Consider the following 24,611-nt stretch of genomic DNA (forward strand, 5'->3'; position numbering starts at 1 on the left):
GCTTTTGTATCATCAAATTGTCTATGAAATTATGCTAACGCACAGGACTTTATCCAGAAAAATAAACAGCAGTACTGAACAGTTTCTTTACTCACCGTTCTACACACTCCTTTACAACAGCAAAATTGCCATCACCAATCACCTTCCCCACTTTATACTTCTCAAGAATGGTAGATGACCCTGAGCACTTGTTTCCATTCACACCTGCAAAAAAGCAAGGTCAATAATGCAAGCTGAAGAGAAGTGTCAGCAGGATGGAATATATCCCCAATGGGTTCCACAGATACAGAACAGTCACAAATGCAAAACAAAACTTAAAAGTAAGCTGTTTTCTTCACAGCTCGTTCCCTTGTTTTTATCTCAAACATAAGAAAGAACAAGGTAAGACTAATCAGAGTTGTTTGACATTTTAACACACAAATCAAACATTACTATGTTTTTGTGTGGACACATTCTGAAAGTAATGAATGCAGTCAGTCTAAATATTTTCTGAACCCAAAATACTTTGTTTGAACAGTATTTTTGCATACTGAAAGCAAAAATGCAAATAAGATTCATCTACAGTGCATGTAAAGAACCAAAAGTTTTATCTGCTGAATCCCTCCAAGTTCCCTTAGCTGCTGCTGAAACTTCCAAATTGCAAGTAAGTTTGATAGCTGCTTATTTCAGTATTTTTAAATTTAAAAAATTGCTCTAAAATGAAATTTTAAAGTAACATTGCTTTAGAGAGATGAGGAATGAAATGTTAAGTTTAGCTAAGGTCAGTTGATGGGCTAGTGGTTCTACCTGAAAGCACACTGTGCTGTTTTGAGGAGGGCTCCACTTTCAACCCAGCCACAAACACATTTCTGGCTATACTCTGGACATCATGTTCAAAATCACTCAAATTTCTAATAGTGACTATTGAAGAGCAGGGTCCACTAATATGCTACGACTTGACAAAAAAAGAACAAAGTTTATTTCCTAGATTTACTGCCTTGATGTAGAAAATGTGGTAATTTTTCCAAGATAAGGTTGTCTGAACAAAAAATTATTTGGAGTCATGAGAAACCATCTGAAAGTGGTAAACCAACCATCACCTACAACAAAATTTTTGCAGGTATTGCTAGCAATTATTGGTGTCCTACCTTCGGGACTCTGGCAATGGAGTGATTCCGGTACACCATTCACATTGGAAGAAGATTCACCATGTGGAGAGATCTATGGAAGCACATAAGAACTTATTATTTCTGATGGCAAGGTAATCACAAGAAGGAGCGAGACAAAAAAAAACAGTGAAGTTAAAAAAAACAACCTAAAACTACCTACACGGAGTCAGTTTGCTTTTCTACTCCCATCTTCTTTTTATTCTTGCCTTCTCACAGTTCATCATCATTACAATACATCATTGTCACATGCACCAATTTAGGATTCAGCCCTGATATTCCTATACAGATAAGTAGTTGAACAGGTTTCAGTAAACAGCAAAGAAAATTCTCTCCAGCTGCATCAAGTTCCATCTAAACACTACAGAGCCAGTTTGTGTGAAGGCAATGTTCCCTCGTCATTCTACACAAGATAATTACAATACACTCTGTGTACATTTTTATGTAAGCCAGAAACAGCCATCTCTAGACAACTACCAGTGGCCAGGGCAGCAAGCATGTGGGCTCATGCTGTAGTGTAGCACATCTCTTCGCAGCTGGCACTGTCTGAGGTTTCCCTAACTGAACTCTAGCAATATATGCTCTCTTTAGATTAGCACTGTAGCATTCTAGGAAGGTAATGTAGAAATGCTTTCATGGCCCTACTAGTTTTCATTTCAAGAAGATAATTTTGGCATGGGTAGCCGGGTACATCTATGGTAGACAGATTTTCGTGATAATCTATAGTCTATATTGATAGTCTATATTTTAGGTTATTATGGATGTGAAGATTTATGACATTTACAAGCATTTAAAGTTGGATGTCTGATAGGTATACAGACAGAGATTCAGTTTTAGTAACTATGAAACTGTGTAAAAAACAAATATCTGAATGATTTTGAAGGATGAAGGCTGAAGAAAACTACTTTTGTTGCACTAACAACTTAATTGGTACTCACTCTGAATCTTCTAATTGGTCATCCTGTCATACTGCCCAGGGACATACACAACAATTTGTATTTTAAAAAGGGGTAAAGGCATAGGAATGAATGCCGTAATTAGTAAAATGTACTGGATGTGTTCTATGCACCACTGTTTTATAACCTCTCCATTACAGTTAAGTATAGTGATGCTCTATGAAATGCAAATATATTTTAGATCCTCCCCCTCCTCTACGTAATATTTCTTGCTGTTCTGTGAAGTTCCATATCTTGTTTTCTTCATGGGCTATTATAGTAGTTCTCCCACTCACCACATAAAGGATTAAAATGCTTCTCTGCCTTAAGCTCAGTGTCTGTTGCAATGGCTTTGCATGACACCAGGAACGCACATGCAGCATTTTCTGTTTTAGCTGACATTGTCTGGTTACACTGCTGAATATTTTAAATCATTAACACTATTGTCAGTGAAAGAACCGAACTGACAGAGAGGGATATTGTCTAAAGGCTCATGAAATGCTAATGAATGCTTAAGTTTCTAGTGGCAGCTGAGCTGCCAAATCAGCTAAAGGTACAGTAACTAGAAGCTGTACAACTTAATTTTGCAGAGCCTCTAGAACAATGATGCTTACTAGCATTTGGCATAGAAGTAGCATCAAACAGCAACCCATCAGCTACTATTCTGCTTCCTGCTAATAACTTAAAACCAGTCTATGGTTAATGCTGCTTTCTGAGTTATGTTTATTTAAGAAGGATCAGGAACAAGGACATTTGGGTTAAATGACATCTGTGCAAAATCATGAGTCAGTCTCTTAACCAGTCATATTTTCTTCAAGAATGAAGTGGAGATAACAGATCACTGTAAAGTATTAGCCGTCAGCCAAAAATATTAGTAATCTATTTTAGGTTTTCAGTGAGTGACAATACATGGGAATATCTAGCCCACATTTCCAACTGCCTTCATCCTTGTAATCAGGTCAGAGCATGACTGGGCGCATTCCTTCTTACCACAGTATTTGCAAGGAAGCAAACAGCAACAGGAAAAAAAACACTACAAGGAATAGAAAAAGGGAAAAAATCTAATGCTGCTGTTGTGACTAAGGTGATAGATTAGAATCTGAAATGGCAGGTTTAACTTTAGCTCTGACACCAATTTGCCTCACGGCTCTAGCCATGAGGCTGAACTCACTCTACACCAGAGATTGCCTGTAATTTGGGTGCAGTAGGTCTGTGTATCAGTTCCTTAGCAGCAACATCAGTCTAAGCCTTTCCTTACTGAGAGCACAACAGAAACAAACTATTACGATGTCTGTGAGGTGCCTGACTAGCCAGAATATGTGGGGAGGAGGTAGGAATTGACAGGAAGTGACATGGAATAAACTGATTTTTATTATTAATTTTCTAATCATTTAACATGTAATATTTAGAATATTTTGGTATCCCAACAGCTGCAAGTATTCTGACAGTTAAGTAAAGATTTTGGATGTGCAAGTCATCTTGACTGGTTCACTAGCCATTCCTGACGTAGCAAGGAGAAGAGAAAAGTAGCTTTGCTACTACACTAGTGAAAATGGATGGCATCTACAATCACACCACAGATCAGGTTTTGCAACAACTCCTCCTCCTGTATTCTGGTCCACACAGCTCTACTGCTGTCTTCCAGTACTGTTCCCCTTACACATGATAAATTCAGAGTGCACAGGTCTTAAATCCATCCACTTGCAAACATTTGTAAGTCCTAGAAAACTCAGACCTGTGGCAGAATTTGATTTTTTTTTTTTTTAAAAGCTGACAGAGTAATTTAGAGCAGCAATGGCTACCTAAGCCCTCTGAATAAACAATCTCCTCAGAATGTGGGTGCTATTGGTCAAGATCTTACACCGATAGTCACTCCTGTTGCATTTAAACATTATGCAATACAGAATACAACAATTATTGCTTTTACTTCCCTCAAGTTGTCTTCTCACAGATAATCTGTGTTTCAACAACACATCCAGAGCCAAATGCACTATACAACATAGTAGTTAGAGATACTGAGAATATCTTGGAGAACACACAGTTTTCAAAACTAGTTACATATCATTTTATAGATTAAAGATGCTGTAAAAAGTTATAAAAAGTACTGAGCTGAAAAAAAATCTGCCCAATTGTTTTGTTTTCTTCACATGCTGAATTATTTTCTGTGGAATAACCATTTCTCCATCTTCACAAAAATATGTGAACACATTTCTCTATATTTTGTATTATTTTATACAGATTAACTGTGACTTAAGTCACCATGTTTATCAACATGACACCTGGTTTTGTGAGAAACACTCGCATTATATCTGTCATATCTATAAGCTTAACACACCTACTTTAGTACACAACATGCTTATTACACCTTGACATAATAAATAAGGAACAGGTATTTAGTGTTCTTCCTTTCACTCCTACTAATATCCAATCCATTAAAAACTCTATTTTATACTTTGCACTGTAGGATTCATTTTTTTTTTCTACTATCTATCTGAAGTATCCAATGTATAATGTGCCAGACAGCTGCATCTTGCCAGATACCATGTGTATCAGATTTTCTACTTTTAAGTTAATGATAAGAAATCGAAAGCACAAAAAAAAAAAAAGAATCAAACAAAAACCATAAAAGGCTTTAAACCATCACAGAGTCCAAGAACTGAAATGGGTATGAAAATACAAGGCGATGTATAAGTAGCAGGGAGGGACTGGCCCGAGATTCCCCTAAAATCTGGATCAGAGCATAAGTAAGTCAGTGATTCGTGAATGACAGAGAAGCAGCTTGACAGTCATTTTAATCAAGCTACATCTAGTGGTCCAGTAGCAAATATTTTTAATAAATCTTTTGAGTCAAAATGCTACTATAGACCTGAAAAAACGTAAACAGTGCTTATATTTAAAATAGAAATGTGCAGGGACATAAGAAAGTTATCCCAGATAACTATACATCTATGGGAATTTATGTTTTGTCTTGAGTGTGAGGAAGGATCCACAGATGTAAACCCATATTCTTTTGAAGTGGAATGGTACCTTAGTTGACAAAACTTTGCACTCAGAATTAGATTAACTGTCCATGACACAAATGTTTGTGGAAGTGTTTATGGCTTCTGTTCATACTGAAGGAAACACACAACTTCTTGGCAGCTACATGGGATGGTGCCTTCTAGAGCACCCATGTAAAGGTTTCCTGTGTCTGTCCTACTTGCCTCTCTGGATAGAAATGAAGGACATTTGCCATCAGGTTGCTAGGCATACAAAGGGCCTGTGTACATCGTCCTGTACACATATGTGCAAGTGCTTCTTTGACTTCAGTCAGACCTCCTGTGGTTGCTCAACATCTTCACCGTATGTCTAAGATGCACTGAATGTATTGCCCTTGCCCTCCAGCACATTCATAATGTGATGAAGAGACTCTGGTACACATATGTATGCACACCCATACCCCTGTGTCTGGAAAATTTCAGACAGAAATATGGGAACCTTACACAAACAGTACTGTTACTATTTTCATCCTGTAATATCCTCAAAGTGCCCCAAACTTAGAAAAAGTATGTCTAATATTGTTAACTTTTCCTTGAGTTTGGATCTGGCATTGCTGTGGTAGTCTTTCACCTGAAGGCTAAGAAGAGAATGAGAACTCTCATACCTTCAGAAAAACTCCTTGATATTCTCAAAGAAGCCTTCTCTGTCTTTATGAAAACATTTGAATTGGTGATGAACCTAACTGTAAAACTGACTATTTTAGTGAAATTGTGAATTAACTGTTTGAAGAAGTATTCTCTGAAATCTGAGGACACTTTTATAGCGTCACTGTAGTTCATCCTAAAGGCTGAGGTAAGAAAGGGCTAAAAGATATTCCAAACATAAATGAAATGTTATTTACATAATCAGTGTTTCCAGTGAGATGTTGTATTTATTATCATAATGCTTAATAGTAACATAAACTGTAAGACAGAAACTTCATCTTTTTAAAGCAATATTTAAAACACTGTTAGTTACCCAACTATACTGAGATGCTACTTGTAACAATACAATAGGCAATTAGAATGTAGTGATTTTGCTACCATTAATTTAAGCATACATGGTATGGCATATATATAATGTCATGTATTTTGTTGCACTGCTCTGGAAACACTGAAGAACCATATACAGACTTACTCATTTTCTGAAGAGATTTAGAGTTGCATCACATTATGTAAAGCATTTGGCTAACTGATGACAATGGCGAATCGATTTGACACTAGGTGCAGTACCTCAGTTTCCCTACCAGCAAAAATCAGCTGACTCTCTTTATCTACTGCATGAGCAAGAAAGATGCTGAATTGTAAATTCAACAAAGGCAGCAGTTACAGAATTCCTCTAAGAACTGCTATGGCACCTGTGTCACTAGGTTGGATAATTGCAAGTAAATATTCTTAACATCTAACTGCTACCAGAAGCACAGGCATTCAAAACTGAAGAGATTAAAGCCTTGATGAAGATAGGCACTAATCCTTCGAATCACTTAAGCACATATTTAACTAAGTACATTAACATCCTCATTGAAGTAAAAGTACTCAATAGCTTAAAGTTAAGCAATTACTTAAGTTATTTGTTGGATCACGTTTTAATGCCCTTTCACTTTGGTCATTTGGTCAACCAACCAAAAAAGTAATACTGAGATAAATTCAAACATAATGATATTTAGCATAACTGGGATTCTAAGAAAGCCTCAACTGTAAAGCCTCTTTATTTTATTTTATTTTTTCTGTATTAAATCTCGTATTTAATCTAGTCTCTGGATGATTGTTATGGTACAAATTGTGCATAATAACAAATGTATTTGGAAGAGCTAAGAGTCAAAGTACCTGTAACAGCATTGCATATTTGGGTATTGATAAATGCACACTTAGAACCAAAGGGTTAAAACTTTCAACTGTCAGAAGCCTACAGAACAGCAGAAGGACTCCGGTCAGTCAGTTGTCCTGTGCTACCTAATGCACTATTACCATCATTTATTAATCCATGCACTAGTTTTAGTCTCTGTGGAAAAGTTAACAGAAAAATAAAAACCAGCACATTTACTCAAAAAAGGATATTGTACAGAGTAGTCATTTACTTCACGTCTGTACTTGTTAACTTTTATATCTAAATCTTTACCTTTCAACAAACCCTTTAAAAAGTGAAATGCTTAGTTACAGGCTAAAATTGTGACATTAAAAATAAACAACTTTAATAAGAATACATAGGAGCATGCAACTGGGTGCATGGTATCCGTATTTGTCACCTGTTGGAATAAAGGCATTTATTTGGGGTTGGAAAATTCTGTAGTGTTTTCTATCATTAAGTCATGGCATAAATTCCTTACTTCAATATAATCTCACACTCCAGTAAAATCTTCTTGAAACACTTCTTATAGATTGGGATGTTGGACAGCAAACTGGCTTACTGTATGCACTGAACAATTAATAGCACTAGGGCACTCCAGCTGGAAAAACTAAAAAGGACAGAAGAAAAGCCCTTCTCTTTAAAGATAAGCTGTTCATGAGGAGTGTTTCCTGCAAGGAGTTTTCTGTGCCTGAGCATACAACTTCTGCTTATAAAGTGTTGTAAAGAAGAAGGAATCTTTGGGGACTGAAGAGACCTCACTTTGAAGGAAAAGTGGTGTTTGGAGAATATGATGTAAGTCTCACTATCTGAGACTGGGAAAAAATTGCTGTTGCAGTCAGTATATTTCGCAAGTTTCCTGCCTTGATGACTAGCATTATCACTTAAGCCCTATGTTGATCATCATCTTCAAAAAGCTTAGCCAGCTTCTAATCTATAGTCAAATATTTTATTTTGCTCTGGTTTTCCAAGCAACACAGTTTTTATAGTACAGTCCACGTGAAGCTGCTCCAATGGTCTGATCTCTAAAGGACATAGAAACGTCAACCCTGATTTGTTCCCTTTTCCTGATGCCCCAATCTCATACAAAACCATTATTAAGTGTTGCTGTTTCATGCTCTACAGAAGTAAATATATGTAATTTCTACAAAACAAATCCAGCAAAATATTGCATTTTCAAAGACGGAAAACTCAGAAATATACTTTATTCTTTCACTGTCTGCCATGGTATTTTTATCTACATTTCCATTCAGCTGTTGGCATGGCACCTTCTTTATACAAATGCAGGAAGACGGACTACTTGTCTTTGCAGCAATGCAGTCTTAGCAACAAGGAATTATTTAACAATAGAGAAAAGCAGTAATCTCAAAATAAAACCGGTCCCTGATTTCACTTTGTTTTCCTCATCAAACTGGCCAAGATCAATCCTACAAAAATAATGGGTTTCTTAAAAGAATCTGGTTTTGCATAAAACCACGTCTCCCTATTACCAGTTTTATGTTGATACTTCACCAAACGGTCATTACTACTACAACATAATCAAGAAATAAGTATCACTGCATGTGCACTCGATCCTTCTGGAATTTATCCTGAGATTCACCAGATAACTTTCCCTATCTTTAGTCTTAGAAGCACAGCTGGGATCCTCTTCCTGAACAGATGCATCCTAAGGGGATAGAACAAGGGGTTCTCTCTACACTTCAGTAACACATCAGGTCTGAGATGATTAATTTGCTTTTGCTGTTCTCTTTGGACATAGAGGGATAAATTATTTGACATGAAAACCCATTAGTATCCAGCATCCATTAAATTCCAAAATGAAAAAGTACAACAGCCTACTTCAGTGAAATAGATAGTGAAGGAAAAAAGAAGGCATGTCCACTTCACTGAGAATTGCTTGTTACTACCAGAATTATCTCTATCTTAATGGAGCTTTAATCAGCTAAAAGCAGACAGGACAGTGTGGGGAAAAAATGAACCAATTTATCCAGTTTCTAAACTAAAAATTCATTAAAGACAGACAAAAGAGCATTTGTTAAATATAGTACAGATCAGCTGAGAGCCTCGAGTCCAATGACTTTTGTGTCCTCAACTGTAAGTTCTATAGCAGAGCTGCCCAGACAAATTTTAAGACACATAGTTCTAATTTTCAGTGTCAGAACTACTACTGCTCTTGAAAATTCTTTCTAGGGGAAAGGCCAATCTATGCTCCTTTGGACAAAGAGAGGCTATGGAATGGTACAGCTCAACAACATAAAGGCAGAGGTCAACACTAAATTGCCTCAATGAACCAAACAACTAAAAATATACTAGAATTAAACAAATAAATCAAAATCTTTTCTCAGAATTATCACAGAAACCTGGCAGAAACCAGTGCCATACTCCCTCCAAAACAAAGACTTGGTAACAATTAGCATGTCAAAACCTAAATCTAAATATTATTCAGAGCACGTCCTTTAGCCAGTCTCTTAATTCAGAAAACAGTTTTCCACAAAATTATGCAGCCTCTTCGTAAGTGTTGTGTTCAGCAATGGGAGCTATTACTTCATCAGAATAATCAGTGCGAACCATCCAGTGTGCTTTCAGAAAGGCTGAAATTGATGATTTCATAAGAAAATTCTCCTTGAAAGGACAGCTGCACAAACGTAGCAGTAAGATGCTCAACTGTGCTCCAGACTGTTCCTTTTATTTTACCATGTGAAAGGCACAGAGCAGACTCTAAGAACTGTAAATGCTACCAATTTTTAAGTGGGAGAGAAAGAGAATTCTCTTGGTGCAACACAGAGAAAAATCTGCCAGACATCAGACTGCTCCCAAAGGAACACCTCACACACTTTCAGGCAGGAGACCGCATTAAGGGGTGAAATTGTGTGCCACGGATCAAGAAGGATGCTTCAGATGAAATTCTGAGCAATGTTACGAGACTATAAGGCATGAAGAGAGTACACTACATTTATACAGGCTGAGGGAATATAAATTACTTGCAGGGTTTCTGCAGTCCACAAAACAATGGAAAATTTGGAAGGCAAATTGGCGTCTTCAAGCCACCGTCACCTTCTGTCTTTCCTAAACTGAGAGTTCCATTCTTCCAAACAAAGACAAAATACAAAAATCTGACTTCAGATCTCCACTTCAACTAAAAAATCATGACTATAAATTATAGAATTACCACTTTTTTGTTTTAATTTATTTTTATTTTTCTCTTCTTCAGCACCACTGTAAGATATCATTCAATGAATAATGAAATTTAGGGGTTTTCATGGTTCTTGAGCTTACCTTAAGTCCACGAAAGCTGCCTGGGCTTGTTGGTGAAGAACTGGAGGACTTTGTAGATTTTGGGGTGGATAATTGACTGCTTGGGGTTCCATTAACTGGCCAAAGCAACAAATGAAAAAAAAAAAAAAAGTCAAAAATCCTAATTTGCTTTTGAACATAACATACCTCTTTGACAAAGTATCACTCAAGTCTGCAAAGAAAGACCAAAACAGACTGCTCAGCATTTAGGAATAAATTGTATGCTTGCATGCCACACAACTGTGCCCGCAAAACTCATGTGGCTGGATGTGGGATCAAGAGAACACACAAATACTGCATTGTCATTTTAGAGATTAAAAAGGCTTATTCTGTCCTTTGCCAGTGCAAGAGCTTTGGACAAATAGTAACCATAGCCTTTTTAAAATATATCATTTATTGTGATATCACAGAATAAAATAAGGAGAAAGAAAGTTTTCATAAAAGACATCTGGCCCTCCATTTCTCCTTTTTGGATCAATGCATTACTTCCTAGGTAGCATGTTTCACAGAATACAAGTTGTTTTGTTTGCTTTTCCCATGAAAAACAAACAAACAAGAAGTATGAACTGTTTGGATGATAAAGAACTTAAGCAGTAGTTCAGAAAAATATTGATTTAAGGGAAAATAACCCCAACAACGTAAAAGCTAGTATGTTATTTCTGAACCTCCAAGAAGTTCAAGTGTCTGTGAAAACATACAATATCCTTCCTCTTGACTTCAAGAGTTCATTCATTTTAAGTCCAGTTTTCCAGAGGCGCGGTACAACATATGTTACAACTCTGGTGACTTGAATATAACTTAGGTCAGTCCTTGTATTTTTCTGAACAAAAAAAAAAACCAAACAAACTGATGAATTTCACTATGCAGGCATTATATGATGCAACGTTATTTCCCCTCTAGCTGAACCTCATTTTTCCTGAGAAAGGAAAATACTAGACAGAAATTTAAGATCTAGAAAGGTTTCATAGCTAATTCATGGTGAAGAATTATATTTTCAGAAAGAAAAAAACAACCCTGGCAAATAAAAACTTAGCTTCAAAGCAAATAACTGTTACACCTGCACATATCCTTCACACATTCATAGGTCTGTCATGGGTTATGCATCACTTCTTAAACAGCACTATTGGATTTATTTTAAAAGTATCTATAAACCTAGTACCCTAACATTCTCTGAGTGCTAAAGATGCCTTCCAAGTACTATTTTTACAAACTGGGCAGTCCATCTGACAGTAGGCCAGGCTGACTGCACCTGCAACTTCCAAAAATCTCTGTTTTTCACAAAAATTCCTCTCTCTGATGTGTGATGTTAAGATATAACTAATTAGCACTTATCTACAGAATAGGTCTATCTTGAAGTCTGATAACTTGGATTTACATTCCCAGATATGTTATAGTACTAAGAGCTCAGTTTTTTCTACTAAAAGTATGCAGTACATTTAGGATATTTTTGTTTCAACCTTAAGAGGAGTTGCCTGTAAGAACAACAGGTGAATTATTTTAGTGTTTTTTTTAAGAAGATAAAAGTATTTAGGAGTATTCATCCCTCCTGCAGACTTCATCACTTTGTTTTAACTTTCTTGAAACCTGGCATATCAATGCATCCTTGTTTCATAAAAGACCTACAAATATGACAATGGAAAGGGCTAGTGAATGTTATCTTGCTGTTCTCTGCTTATCACATACACAATTTGCTCTAGCCATTAGAAGAAACACTGAGCTCTAAAGTTCATGACCAAAAATGAGATACACTTCAGTAGAAGAATGTGCTTCCAAATGACCAACTACTACTACAGAAGGAAAAAGAAATTGTTTATTCACAAATTCTTTTTATACAACTCGGAATGAGAGGATTGTCAATGGGTAGCATAGCATGTGGCAGAATATGGGCAGGTATCTAGAGAACTTCTCACCTCCAACAGTCTGGAACGTCCCTCCCAAACAACTACAGGATCCTGATGAAGTGATAGAATGTTTGGAAAAAAAAAAAAATAACGTCATGACTATTTCAAAGAGGCACGACTTACCACACTGTGCTGGGCCCTGGCCAGCATCTATTAAACACTGCTTGATATTATGCAGCACCCTCAGGGAGAAGAGAGATATAACAAAGCAACAGACACTATGGCAAAACCAGACACTATATCAGTCACACCTATAACTAAAAAGAAACAATGGAAGTAGAAGTCAGCTCATTTAGTAAGGGATGAAGAAGCTTCTCCTACAAGGGAGCAGGAGAAAGAATCAGAAGAGGCAGCCTGTTCTGCAGCAGAGCAGTCAAAAGAACAGGGGGAAGAAGTGACTGAAATCATGAGACAGAAACCATCTGATCCCTATCCCTAAGTGAGCTATGTGGTATGCAAAAATATTTCAGCCATCAACCAGGTGAGCAAATTCTCAGCTGGTTACTCTGATAGGATATTGGGGCCAGTAGTCAGGAATTAGAGGGTAAGGAAGCCCAGCAGCTAGGATGCCTTGGCTAAGGATAAGGATGTTGACAAATGGATTGGAATTAAGGCTAGAGTTCTCAGTCTTTAGTGGCAACTCCTGACAAGTGTGAAAGACATGTATCCCTTCAAGGAAGAACTTGCAAATTCCTGGAGAAAATGGACCAACATCGAGGGAGATATCCAGTTTCTGAGGGCATTAGCCATGTTGGAGGTGATCTGCAACAACCTGGATGATGCTCAGGCAGCTGAAGATCCAGATGAAACCTGGTGCATGTGGTCCATGTGGCAAAAGTTTGTATGAAATGCACCGATGTCATAAACCCACACCCTGGCAGTGAGTTGGACAGACACAGAGGCACCAACTGGCCAGACAGCTTGTTGTCGTTTGAGCCTGGTCGGCAGCCAACCACCACGCAGCCAATCTCTCTCCCTTCTCTTCCAGCAATAAGAAGGGACAGAGAACCAGGCTTGGAGTTTGAGATAGGACTGGGATGGGGAGAAAATCCCCCTTTATGGGCACAAGCAAAAGGCAGACTCGTTAGGGGAAGAAAAAACCCCATACATTTATTACAGACAATAACAACACATAATAGAGTAGGACAGTGAGAAGCATTGCCACATCTTGAGAACACCTTCCCCCCACCCCTCCCTTCTTCCCGGGCTCAGCTCTGCTCCTGATCTCTATACCTCCTCCCCCAGCGGCGCAGGGGCAGGGAATGGGGGGTGCAGTCAGTGCTGCCACTTTCTCCATCTTCAGTGGGGGGAGATTCTGGAACTTCTTCCCTCTGCTCCATCGTGGTCCCCCTCTCACAGGAGCCACTCCTCCACAAACTTTCTCTGACATGAGTCCCTCCCATGGGCCGCAGCGTTCCCCACACTGCTTTGTCGTGGGTCACTAACTTTCTCCGACTGGATTCTCTCCCACGGCTGCAGCCCTTCCCGAGCTGCTCCGGCGTGGGACTCCCCCGCATGCTGCAATCCTCCCAGTGCTGAATTACAGCAGCGGGGATGCCTTTTCCCATGAGACCCTGGCCTTCTTCGGGCACAGCACCTCGATCACCCAGGCGAAAAACACAGGCCATAAATCAGTGTCTGCTCCACCGTAGATCTCCATGGGTGGCGGGGGGGCCACCCTGCTGTCTCACCACAGGATACAGGAGGGTCTCTGCTCCGGCACACCTCCCCCCTCCTTTCTTCCTCTGTTCCTCCACTGACCTTGGTGTTCATGCAGCTGCAGCAACTCCTCCTCACAAGTCCCACTGCACATCACCATGTCCCTTCTTAAATACGTTATCGCAGAGGTGCAGCCGATTGGCTCGGTTTCCAAACAGAAGTGGAGCTGACTTGGAGCTGGGGGAGCTTCAAGAAACTTCTCACAGGGGGCCGCCCCTATAGCCCCCTCCCCTGCCACCAAAAAACTCCACCACTCACTCAATCCAGGACACAGCTCCAAGAATACAAAGATAATCTTGCTTCTTCCATGTGGGCCTGTTTCTCAGCTGTGGACAGATTGACACAAACAATGTCCAAGCAAGCTGAGAAAGATAGGTCTTCCTCACACACTCCAACCAAGGCCTCAGCTATTAAGAGTCAGCCCTTTTCTCTTCAAGGGAAAGGGTACTGGTGGCACATACCACTTGCAACCCTGTGGTTCTTCCTCCATGACCAGAGGGAGGACACAAGGAAGTTGGATGGTGAACCTGCCTGGAGACTAGAAGCTCAGATACAGGAACTGCAATGAAAAACAACAGCCAAAAAGCATCCATCCAGGAAAATTAGAAGAAAAAGAGAATAATAATCCAGATTCATTTAAAATCTGGTTTTACTATAAAACAAAGTGAGGTCAAAAGACTTGCACAAGAAATCCAGTTTTTAAGAATAAAATGGCAAGATAGGTGTTGTCATATCCCAATGGATTTGATAAATAAAATAACAGATAGGTGTCCACCAACTAACAAAAAAGAAACACAAGATTTCTTAGGTACTGTGGACTTTTGGAGAATACGTAGTCCAGGCTATAGTTAGATTGTAAGGCCTCTCTATCAAGTGACCCAGAAGAAGAACAACAACTTTGAACAGGTCCTTAAGCAGCAGCAAGCCTTTGAACAAATTAAATGGGAGACAGTTCATGCAGTAGCACTTGGGCCAGTCTGGACAGGACAAGATGTTAAAAATGTGCTTTACACCTCAGCCAGGGATAACGGCCCCACCTGGAGCTTCTGGCAGAAAGCACCTGCAGAGACTCGAGGTCAACTCCAACTGAAAAAGAGGTATTAGCAGCATATGAAGGAATGTGAACGGCTTCAGAAGTAGTTGGTACCTCAATTGCCTGTGCTTGGCTGAATGTACAAAGGGAGAGTCCCCTCGACACATCACGCAAGTGATGCTACATAGAGTAAGTGGGTCGCATTGATAACAACACAACACACTCAGATGGGAAACTTCAATGGCCCAATAATACTGGAAGTGATCATGGACCTCGAAGAGGGCCAAAACTTCAGAGTGTTGCCAGAGGAGGTGACTCATTCTGAAGAAGCCCCTCTGTATAATGAATTACCAGAAAATAAAAAGCAATATGCCCTTTTTACAGATGGATCCTGTTGTACTATGGGAAAACATCAAAACTGGAAAGCAACTGTGTGGAGTCCTACAAATCGTAGAAACTGCTGAAGGACAAGATGATTTGAGTCAGTTTGCAGAGGTGAAAGCCATCCAGCTGGCTTTAGGTGTTGCTGAACAAGAACTTTATACTGACTCATGGACGGTGACAAATGCTCTGTGGGGGTAGCTACAGCAATGGAAACAGACCAACTGGCAGTGCAGAGGTAAACCCATCTGGGCTGCTGAATTATGGCAAGATATTGCTGCTCGGGTAGAGAACCAGGTTGTAAAAGCACATTACGTAGACAGATGTTCACATACCCAAGTTGTGTCACTGACTAACATCGAAACTATGATCAGGTGGATCAGGCTGCTAGAATTGAAGTGGATCTGGACTGGGAACATAAGGGTGAGCTATCTATAGCTTGATGGACTCATGACACATCAGGACATTTAGAAGGGATGCTATGTTGCATTCCATTTAGGAAGGGATGCTATGTTGCATCATCAAATGAGCTTGTGATGGATGGGTAAACTTGACTATTGATGCCATTGCAGAGATCATCTATGAATATCAAACACGCTCCATAATCAAACAAGCCAAGAATCTAAAGCCTTTTTAGTATAGAGGACAATGGCTGAAATATCAATATGGGGAAGCCTGGCAGATTGATTATATCATACTACCATGAACATGCCATTGCAAGCACCGTATGCCTACAATGGAGGAAGCAACTACTGGATGATTGGGAACATGCCCTGTGACCCATGTCACTGCCCAGAATACTATCTTAGACCTTAAAAAGCAAGTTTTATGGTGTCATGGCATCCCTGGAAGAATAAATCAAACAGTACTAATTTCCAAAAACCACCTCAACACCTGGGCCAAGGACCATGGCACTGACTGGGTGTATCATATCCCCTACCATGCACCAGCTTCTGGGGAAATTAAATGATACAATGGACTGTTAATAGCTAAACTGAGAGCAGTGGGTGCTGTGACATTCAAAAACTGATACACATTTAGCAGAAGCCACTTGGCTAGTTAACACTAGAAGATCTGCCAGTTGTCCTGGCCCTGCCCAATCAAAACCCCTGCTCACTATGGAAGGAGATAAGGTCCCTGTAGTATATATAAGGAGGTGGTTGGAAAAAATAACCTAGGTTATTCCTTCCTCAGGAAAGGCTAAACCCATTCATGGGTTTGTTTTTGCTCAAGGACCTGGCTGCACTTGGTGGCTAATGCAGAAGGAGGGGGGAGTCCAATGTGTACCTGAGGGTAATTTAATCCTGGGTAACAATAATTCATTATGTGATTTGTATGTTATGGGAATTACTATAGCCGGAACTCCTTCTTGCTAGCCAGGGTAGGAGTTCATTGCAATGTTAAACCCTATAACCTGTCCCAAAGGGACCAGGGGTGGAGACAGTAATGGATATACCTTTAAGTTGTTGTAATGCATGATTTGAGTTGCATGTTATAGGAATTACCATATCAGGAACCACCCTGAACCAATGGAGAACAAATCTTACAAAATAGCACAAGTGCAGCAGTGACACGACCTGAACTGGCTTTGGTGCCCAATAACTCCAGGCAACTCATCAGCTCTCCTGTCCCGAGTGACCACCATAACAGATGGAGTCCAAAGTCACGGACTAAATGAACTCGGTGGACATTTTGTGGACATTTAACAGGTATTTCACAGGAGTGGTCCACAGACTAAGTGAATGATACCTGTGTATTATATCAAAGGATGGGAAGGGAGAGGGGTTGGGTAATGATAATGTATTAGATAGTGTGAGACCCGAGCATGACATAAATGGTATGGAATAATAGGGGTAGAGAATGCTGGTTTTGGCTGGGATAGAGTTAATTTTCTTCACAGTAGCAAGTATGGGGCTATGTTTTGGATTTGTGCTGGAAACAGTGTTGATAACACAGGAATGTTTTAGTTATTGCTGAGCAGTGCTTACAGAGTCAAGGCCTTTTCTGCTCCTCACACTGCCCTGCTGGCAAGTAGGCTGGGGGTGCACAAGGAGTTGGGAGGGGACAGAGCTGGGACAGCTGACCCCAACTGACCAAAGGGGGATATTCCATATCATATGGCATCATGCTCAGCAATAACATTAGGGGGAAGGTTGGTGGGAGGACCGTGCTCAGGGACTGGCTGGGCATTGTTCGGTTTGTGGTGAGCAATTGTTTTCCTTTGCATCACTTGTCCTTCTTGGGTTTTATTTTTCTCTCTCTGTTATTTTCCTTTCCATTAGAATTTATTTCAATTATTAAATTATTCTCACTTTTACCCTTCCAATTCACTTCCCCCATCCCACTGCGGGGTCGGGGCTGTGTGGTGTTTAGTTGCTGGCTGGGGTTAAACCATGACACAGCTATTTCAGACAGCAGTATCTTTTTCTTTTTTAACTCAAAAAAACACACAAGCAATTTGTATTCATTTTTGATCTGTTGATCAATCGAGCTATTGATCTGCTGATTATGTCATGCATATGTAAAATATAACTTTTTAATCTATTTTCTAAGTTCTTTTGAGGTTTCTTTCAACATGTATAGCAGCCTAAATATACAGAAAAAAATCTCCTCTTTTGTTCTTTAAGTAGTATGTATTAGGCTAGAATTCTCTAGTATATTGGAATGTTTAAAACTGAAAAACCTATGAATACCTTTCAAATTGTTAACTTCTAGTATGGTCCAAAGTCTCAACTTCTGTGCAAATCAAAATGCACGTTACGTGTTTTAGAGATACTTTCACTTTGAACTGAAGGTTCAAAGAGGTTTCTCCATGTTTTAGAACTTAGGCTGAAATAACACAAGAAAACAAAGGAAGGTAAGAAGCTGCAAATAAAAATTAAAGAATATGACACGTGTTTTTGCACCACTTTTTTCAGCAACTCAACCCTGTATCTTTGCACCAGCTGAAATTTTCTATTATAATATGCTTAAGAATACACATGCAAATATATTGCTCTTCAGAATGCTCACCTACCTGCAGTCAAGTTATACATTTACAAATTTATCACCATTAGCAGATGTCCAACAACTATAAAGCATCATTTATATTATTTCACTCAAACGATCTAATTCAACAAAAAACCTACACCCATTATATGTCTCTGGTTCACCAAATGCAAAACACGTGTTTCAAGCTTAAAAATATTCACAAATACAGCAAAAAGAATATAGATAAATGGAGAGGGAGGAGACACACTAGTGAGTATACAGCCATAATATTAATGGCTCACCTGGGGATTTTGCTGAAGAATAAGCACTGGAGTAGTGGCCACCCCTCTTTACTGTACTCATACATTTGACACAAAGGAGAAAGACATTAAGGAAAGAAGTTATTAAACAGCTCTGAACATGCATGAAAAGAAGAAGGGTAAATAAGCATAAGTAAAGACTACATGAGAACAAATGGCAAGTAAATAGAAGAATATCAGACACTTTGGATAAATTTTCCGAATTAATCTAACCAAAGGGGAGTCCAACTACAAATAAGCAAGGAAATGACAGCACTGTTTTCTAAATACTTAGCATAAAATTCACTCTTGATAGATATCCCATGTGATCTCACTGGAGTTAACAGGACTGCATAAACTGTAGAACAGTTGTGAAACCTGCCCTTCATGCTACATTTTTCTTTGTTGTTATTGTGATCCTTCTTTGAAGCTTTTCAGTCAAATATTCAACCTTTATAAACAAGTGATAAATAGTCCACTTTGAAAGAACCCAAAGACATAAAATTACTTCAGCCAGCATCAATTAAGCAAAACAAATATTGATATGGAAATGAGAATATGGAACGTGTTGTAGTTTTGAATACACGCAAAGGAGCTTACATGTACAGTTACATTCAAAACAGAGCATCAAATATTTACATATTCATTGGTTTATTTTCAGGGCTACTTCTCCAGGTCTGAGGGGAAAAAAATTAATTTTTATTGTATTTAGGAAATAAATGCAGAGGTAAAAAAAGGAAAAAAACAAGTTTCTCCCTTCTGTTTATTTGTGTAAAAGACTCAATGGTTGGAACATAGGGCATTCCGTCAAACTGCTGGCAAAAACACAATGTAAACCCTTCTTTGAAATTACAAGAAGAAAGAAAATTTCTCTATTAATGGGCAATAACATTCCAGAACATCTCCGAAAATTGCTTGAACCAGCAAAATCCTGTATTTCCAACAATATTTGGCTTATACAGGAAAAACCTTTCAAATTCAAAACACTTAAGGGTATGCTCTAGTTCAATGAACATGAATTTAACCACGTAACCATCCTATACTTAATAGTCTTCAAGAAAATCAAGTGCCATGCTGAAAACATATTTCAAGTGTACAATTAGCAGAAATTATTCTAATGTTCATAAACTGAAGCTTTTTGTGCCTGTTAATTAAAAACTAGAAACCATATTTCTTCTCAGGATTCAAAAATAAATGCAAATTTTATTATTAAAAAATATTATTAAATTTATGAGATGAACAAAAAAACCATTTTTCTCCCCTCGGGAAACAAAGCATGGCACTTGTATTTCAGACAGAGCCAACAGTTTTTCACCCCATTAAACAAATTCTAACTTACATGTACTTTATGTATTCAGTTATTTTCTATAAGGAATACCTGAAGCAGGTGATTTGCTTCGACGTGAAGGTCCTGGACTTTTGGACCCCGTATGCCTCATGCCAGATGATCGGGAATAAGAAGACTTCATAACACGGCATTCTACAAAGCAAGCAGATAGAGTTTTGACAACAGTTCAATGTACAGACTTCCTCCAAACACTACTGTTGCTGTTTATTATCCAGAAACATCAGTATTTTATAAACATGCTTGCCCAACTGCCTGAAACATTTATAGGAGCATCTCAGGACTTTAACCTACATACCATACAAACATATTTGAGCTACTCAAATGCTGTATGCAACATTCTGCGTGTAATATTTCTTTATGTCTTTAATAATCCAGCTCAGGATTATTACTATAATTCAAGTTTGTACCTATGCAGAGCTGAAGGTAAAGAGTCAGCTAAGGTGCTTCTGATAATTCAGTAAATCCTGCATTCTACAATGGCAGCTTCATACAGGGCAACTGCACAACAAGCCCCACTTACCTTCTTTTGCAAGAAATTGATGTGGTGACCAATTTTTAAAGAGGTGAAAAATGTCTATTGTTTCCAAAAGGCTGAGACAATAGATTACTGCCATTTACCATCAGCTATATGTCATTAAATAAAGGACAACCTAAAATGGGAAAGGAATCAATAGGCATACATGCATTGATATTTTGGAAACATTTTAATTCCTACAGTTAGCATCCACTGCAAATCACTCCCAATGGAATCATAGAAATTTCCCTCCTAATTTTGTCCCTGTTATTCATCACAACAATGTCAATGGCATCATTATGATGCCATATCACTATCAAAAATAGTAAGTAGAGCTGCATGCCCTGTCAGTCAAGTCATGTTCCACTTTGTTCCTAACTTGCTTTTCTCCATTAAGACTTTCAAGAGGAATCAAGGACCACCAAAGCTGAAGAGTCAAAGGGAGAAAAATAACCCTCCATCATTGGGTTCTCAGAAAAGATATTAGTTAAATTAGTCTGTGCACAGTATAATGGGAAAAAGCAAATTTACAGCCTTAAAATCTGATTTTGTCCAGACTGGGATTTGCAGTGTGAGTTAACACAATCATGCTTTTCCATTCTGCACAAGAATAAAATCATATCTTAGCTAGTCTAAAACTATGTTAAAAAACTACCCTTCTTGTTACCTCCACACTAGCTGAATCAACATAATCAGGCAGTTCTGGAAAAGTAGCATGCTGGCAATAACAACAGAATAGGAGCCCCCTGAATCATCCATCCATCCAAATGTACGGACCAGTGGTTAGATATATACCCATACTTCTTGATGTAACAAAAGATTTTGTAAAGCAATTATGGTGTTTGTAAAAATACAGGAGGTGCTTTTGCTTTCAGTTACCCACGAGCAAGGCAAAAAAAACCCTCTTATTCACAACCTGAAGATCTCCTCAAAGAATCTGGTGAGTCTTGCCAGGGCAGGTTTTACTTTGCCACAAATTAATTTTTTCAGAAAAAAAAAAAAATTCAGGGTGACAGCTGTAGAATCTGCCTACAATATAGACAGAAAAAACACTTGGTCTATGGCAGACAAGACTGGAATGTGTGAATTGTCTAGCAGGACAATTCAAAGACCCGAAATGACTGTGGTTACATATGTGATTTTTCAGAAATCTCATAAAGATAGCAATATGAAAATCATCTTATAGTCACAGATGTCAAAAGTGAACATTTTAAACAGATTTTTAGATCCATTAGAACCATGACTGAACCTTTTAATATTCAATGCTGTTTTTCATGTAAATTGTGTGTGTGTGTCTGTTTTCCAAGAAAATAGATCATGTTAACGCATTTTAAGAGACTTACTGAATCCAGATGATGGTTTGGAAAAACTTTTTAACCCATTGGAAAATATATTCCCATGTATATTTTACTAAATCACACAACTCTTGAAGATTGAACAGGGGGGTGGAGGGGCCTAGGAGGAAGATTTCTCAATGAGGTTGACTATTTCAGTGGGTTTAGGATGTACAGACTTACCGCTGTGATCCAACACGAAGTCATCCTGAGCATATCGGTATTTCTCAGGCCCACATGCAATGAAGACATCATCATCTCCAAAGAAGTCCTGCAAGCATGTCACCTTGACAGCAAAATACACAAAGCAAAATGAACAAATGCAGTACTCTCAAATACTAAATCTTCAGTTAGTCAGCAACAATTAATAAGTTTGTCTTTTCCTTTGCACAGTGATATCATGATCTTTTATAATGACCGAAACATTCCAGTTCTCAAGTACTTCAGCTCTCCTAATAGTGTAGGAAACCTCAGAGTCAAGAATGTAAAATATGACTGTCCCTTACCTCCAAAACCACCTTCTCTTACATTTAACACTGGTATTTTTGCCAATAACTACACATGCATGCTCATGACTTTGATAAGACCGGCTATAAACACCACTCAAATATCAAAGCTTCTTGTATTCTTACATTAATTGCTTACGGGAAAATGTCCTGGGTTGAGTGAGTGGTGGAGTATTTTGGTGGCAGGGGAGGGGGCTATCGGGACGGCCCCCTGTGAGAAGCTTCTCGAAGCTCCCCCAGCTCCAAGCCAGCTCCACTTCTGTTTGGGAAATTGAGCCAATCGGCTGTGCCTCTGCGATAATGTATTTAAGAAGGGACGTGGTGACGGGCAGTGGGACTTGTGAGGAGGAGTTGTTGCAGCTGCATGAACACCAAGGTCAGTGGAGGAACAGAGGGAGAAAGGTGGGGGGGAGGTGTGCCGGAGCAGAGACCCCCCTGTATCCTGTGGGGAGACAGCCGGGCGGCCCCCCGCTCTGTTGAGTTAAAATGACTGCATCTACAAATTTATTTTTTTATGGTCTGAGGCACTTAATTTCCATGTTTCAATGTCCTGTTAAAAAAAAAAAAATTCCCCCTTTTATTAAAAGGTATTCCATGTTCAAGAAAAAAAGAAATATAGAGTCTCTTCCATGCCCTTTGCAGCTGTATCTATTCTTAATTGTCCCAGTAATGATGTTACAATTTATTTCAAGAAGGATGGCAATATCAGAGAGAAAAATGTTTTAAACATTCTTTAAAAACATAAAACCAAAGACCTTGAAAAAACCTCACTCCTCAAAAGTCAATAGAAGTCATCTTGCGAAGGAGCAACTGTCTGCTCTAAAAACAATTAAAGCCAAAAATGCCACAACAAGAAATTCTACTGAACTCATTCTAACTCCCTTGTAAGGAAAAAAAGTGTTTGCAGGTAGCAAGCTATTTTTTAAATGTAAATGGATTAAAATGTTACTGTATAATTGTTTCCCTATTCTTTTTAACACTGCACACCCAAAGGAAATCTGGGAATAAAAGCTGTGTAGAAGCTAAGAAAGGTAGAACCATTTGGTAAAACCATGTAATTAAAGAGGTAAACCAAAAAACTGCATTTAGGGAAACTAGCTTTTTTCCTTCCCAGATACCTGTCAACACCGATTACATATTTTACCCACTATGATAACAGTAAACATTGGCAGGAAGGGGTCCCTACTGCCTGCAGTATTCTGAGAAACACTCAGAATATCAATGACCCTCCGCTCTCTGCAAGAACACCCGCACAGGGCACTGGCCAGCAGCGCAGTCGTCATGGCAGCTACCCCCCGCGTTACAGCCGGTGCCCGTACAGTGTCACATGCAGGATCCAGCATTTGTGTCCCTGTGATAGGCAGCCAAAGGACTTGAGCCGTCAGCAAAATCCTTTTATTGTTGTCTTACCATTGCAACGATGATCTGCTCTCGTTGATGAGAAACATTTTCAGCTGTACTCGAAACCGCTGCTTTCAGTTAACTGAAGAGGCAGCAATAACTGGATTCAGAAGGCTGCACAAATTTAAGAGAAGTTTTGCTAACATGGGATTTGTTCCTCTCTACTTAATAACTCTACTAATAAGATGACTCATTACCATTTCCACAGATTTTAGGAATCCAGCAACCAACACGACTACAGGAAAAGCTGAGAGAAAGTTTTCAGGATGCTTATCCCAGTAGCGCTGCTGGACACAGAGAGATATGTTCTGCGAGACACAAGTTTGCACTCAAGGCCCCCAAAACCAGGTGCCATTTCCACAAGTTCTGCCTACCTATCACTGCTCTACTCCTGCCCCCAGTGCCCTTGCAGTGCTGTTTTGAGCAGATTAGAATTAGATGCTGTGGCTTAGCAAAGCCTAAAATTAATTTTTCTGTTCTAATTCAAAGCCTCCCCCTCACCCCTTAACACATCCAGTCTAACATCTGAGCAGAGATTAAGAGAGGAGAGAATGACAGGTCTTATGTCAGACTGGGAAACAGACAGGGCTGCAACTGCATGCAGCAGCACCCTTTTGTTGTCTGTAGAGCAGTTCTACAAAGGAAGGGTCAGATCTGTGCACAAAAGATGATAGAGTACCCTTAGAAACGCACCTTAAAATCTTTTGTAAATGCCTATTGGTGAGGGGAATAAAGAACTTTAAGAAAGGTATTCATTTCCATAGATGCTTTCCCACACGTTCATGTATGTAGTTTTTCCAGGCAAGAAGAGAGAGGAGCAAACTGATCAGATCAACTGCTGGAGGTGAGGCAACGACACCTCCATTTGGAGCTCAGGCCAACGCCAGCCTCTCAGTCTGCTCACACACAGTGACTTCTGCCCGTCAGTCTGCCCAAGACAGACTTTAGCTTACTGTAAGAGATACTAA

General features: G+C 39.1%; 1 protein-coding gene across 5 annotated transcripts in view; it reads right to left on the reverse strand.

Moving 5' to 3' along the window:
• DCLK2 (doublecortin like kinase 2) overlaps positions 1 to 24,611 on the reverse strand; it is a 94,418-nt gene that overhangs the window by 27,577 nt on the left and 42,230 nt on the right. For 3 of the 5 annotated variants that reach the window (XR_004406695.2, XM_032990023.2, XM_032990042.2), the window contains exons 3-8: positions 21,920 to 22,022; positions 19,919 to 20,020; positions 18,544 to 18,594; positions 10,220 to 10,314; positions 1,128 to 1,200; positions 96 to 204 (exon numbers count right to left, since the gene is read on the reverse strand). Coding sequence is in view for 3 of the 5 variants with exons in the window: in XM_032990023.2 (XP_032845914.1) it covers positions 96 to 204; positions 1,128 to 1,200; positions 10,220 to 10,314; positions 18,544 to 18,594; positions 19,919 to 20,020; positions 21,920 to 22,022 (533 nt within the window). In the remaining 2 variants the exon portion in view is untranslated. The remainder of the gene's footprint in view (positions 1 to 95; positions 205 to 1,127; positions 1,201 to 10,219; positions 10,315 to 18,543; positions 18,595 to 19,918; positions 20,021 to 21,919; positions 22,023 to 24,611) is intronic. The other 2 variants (XR_004406696.2, XM_032990033.2) reach the window with 1 other exon arrangement.

The sequence above is a fragment of the Tyto alba genome, unplaced genomic scaffold (genome assembly GCF_018691265.1).
Source record: "Tyto alba isolate M040663 unplaced genomic scaffold, T.alba_DEE_v4.0 Super-Scaffold_23, whole genome shotgun sequence".
NCBI lineage: Eukaryota > Metazoa > Chordata > Aves > Strigiformes > Tytonidae > Tyto > Tyto alba.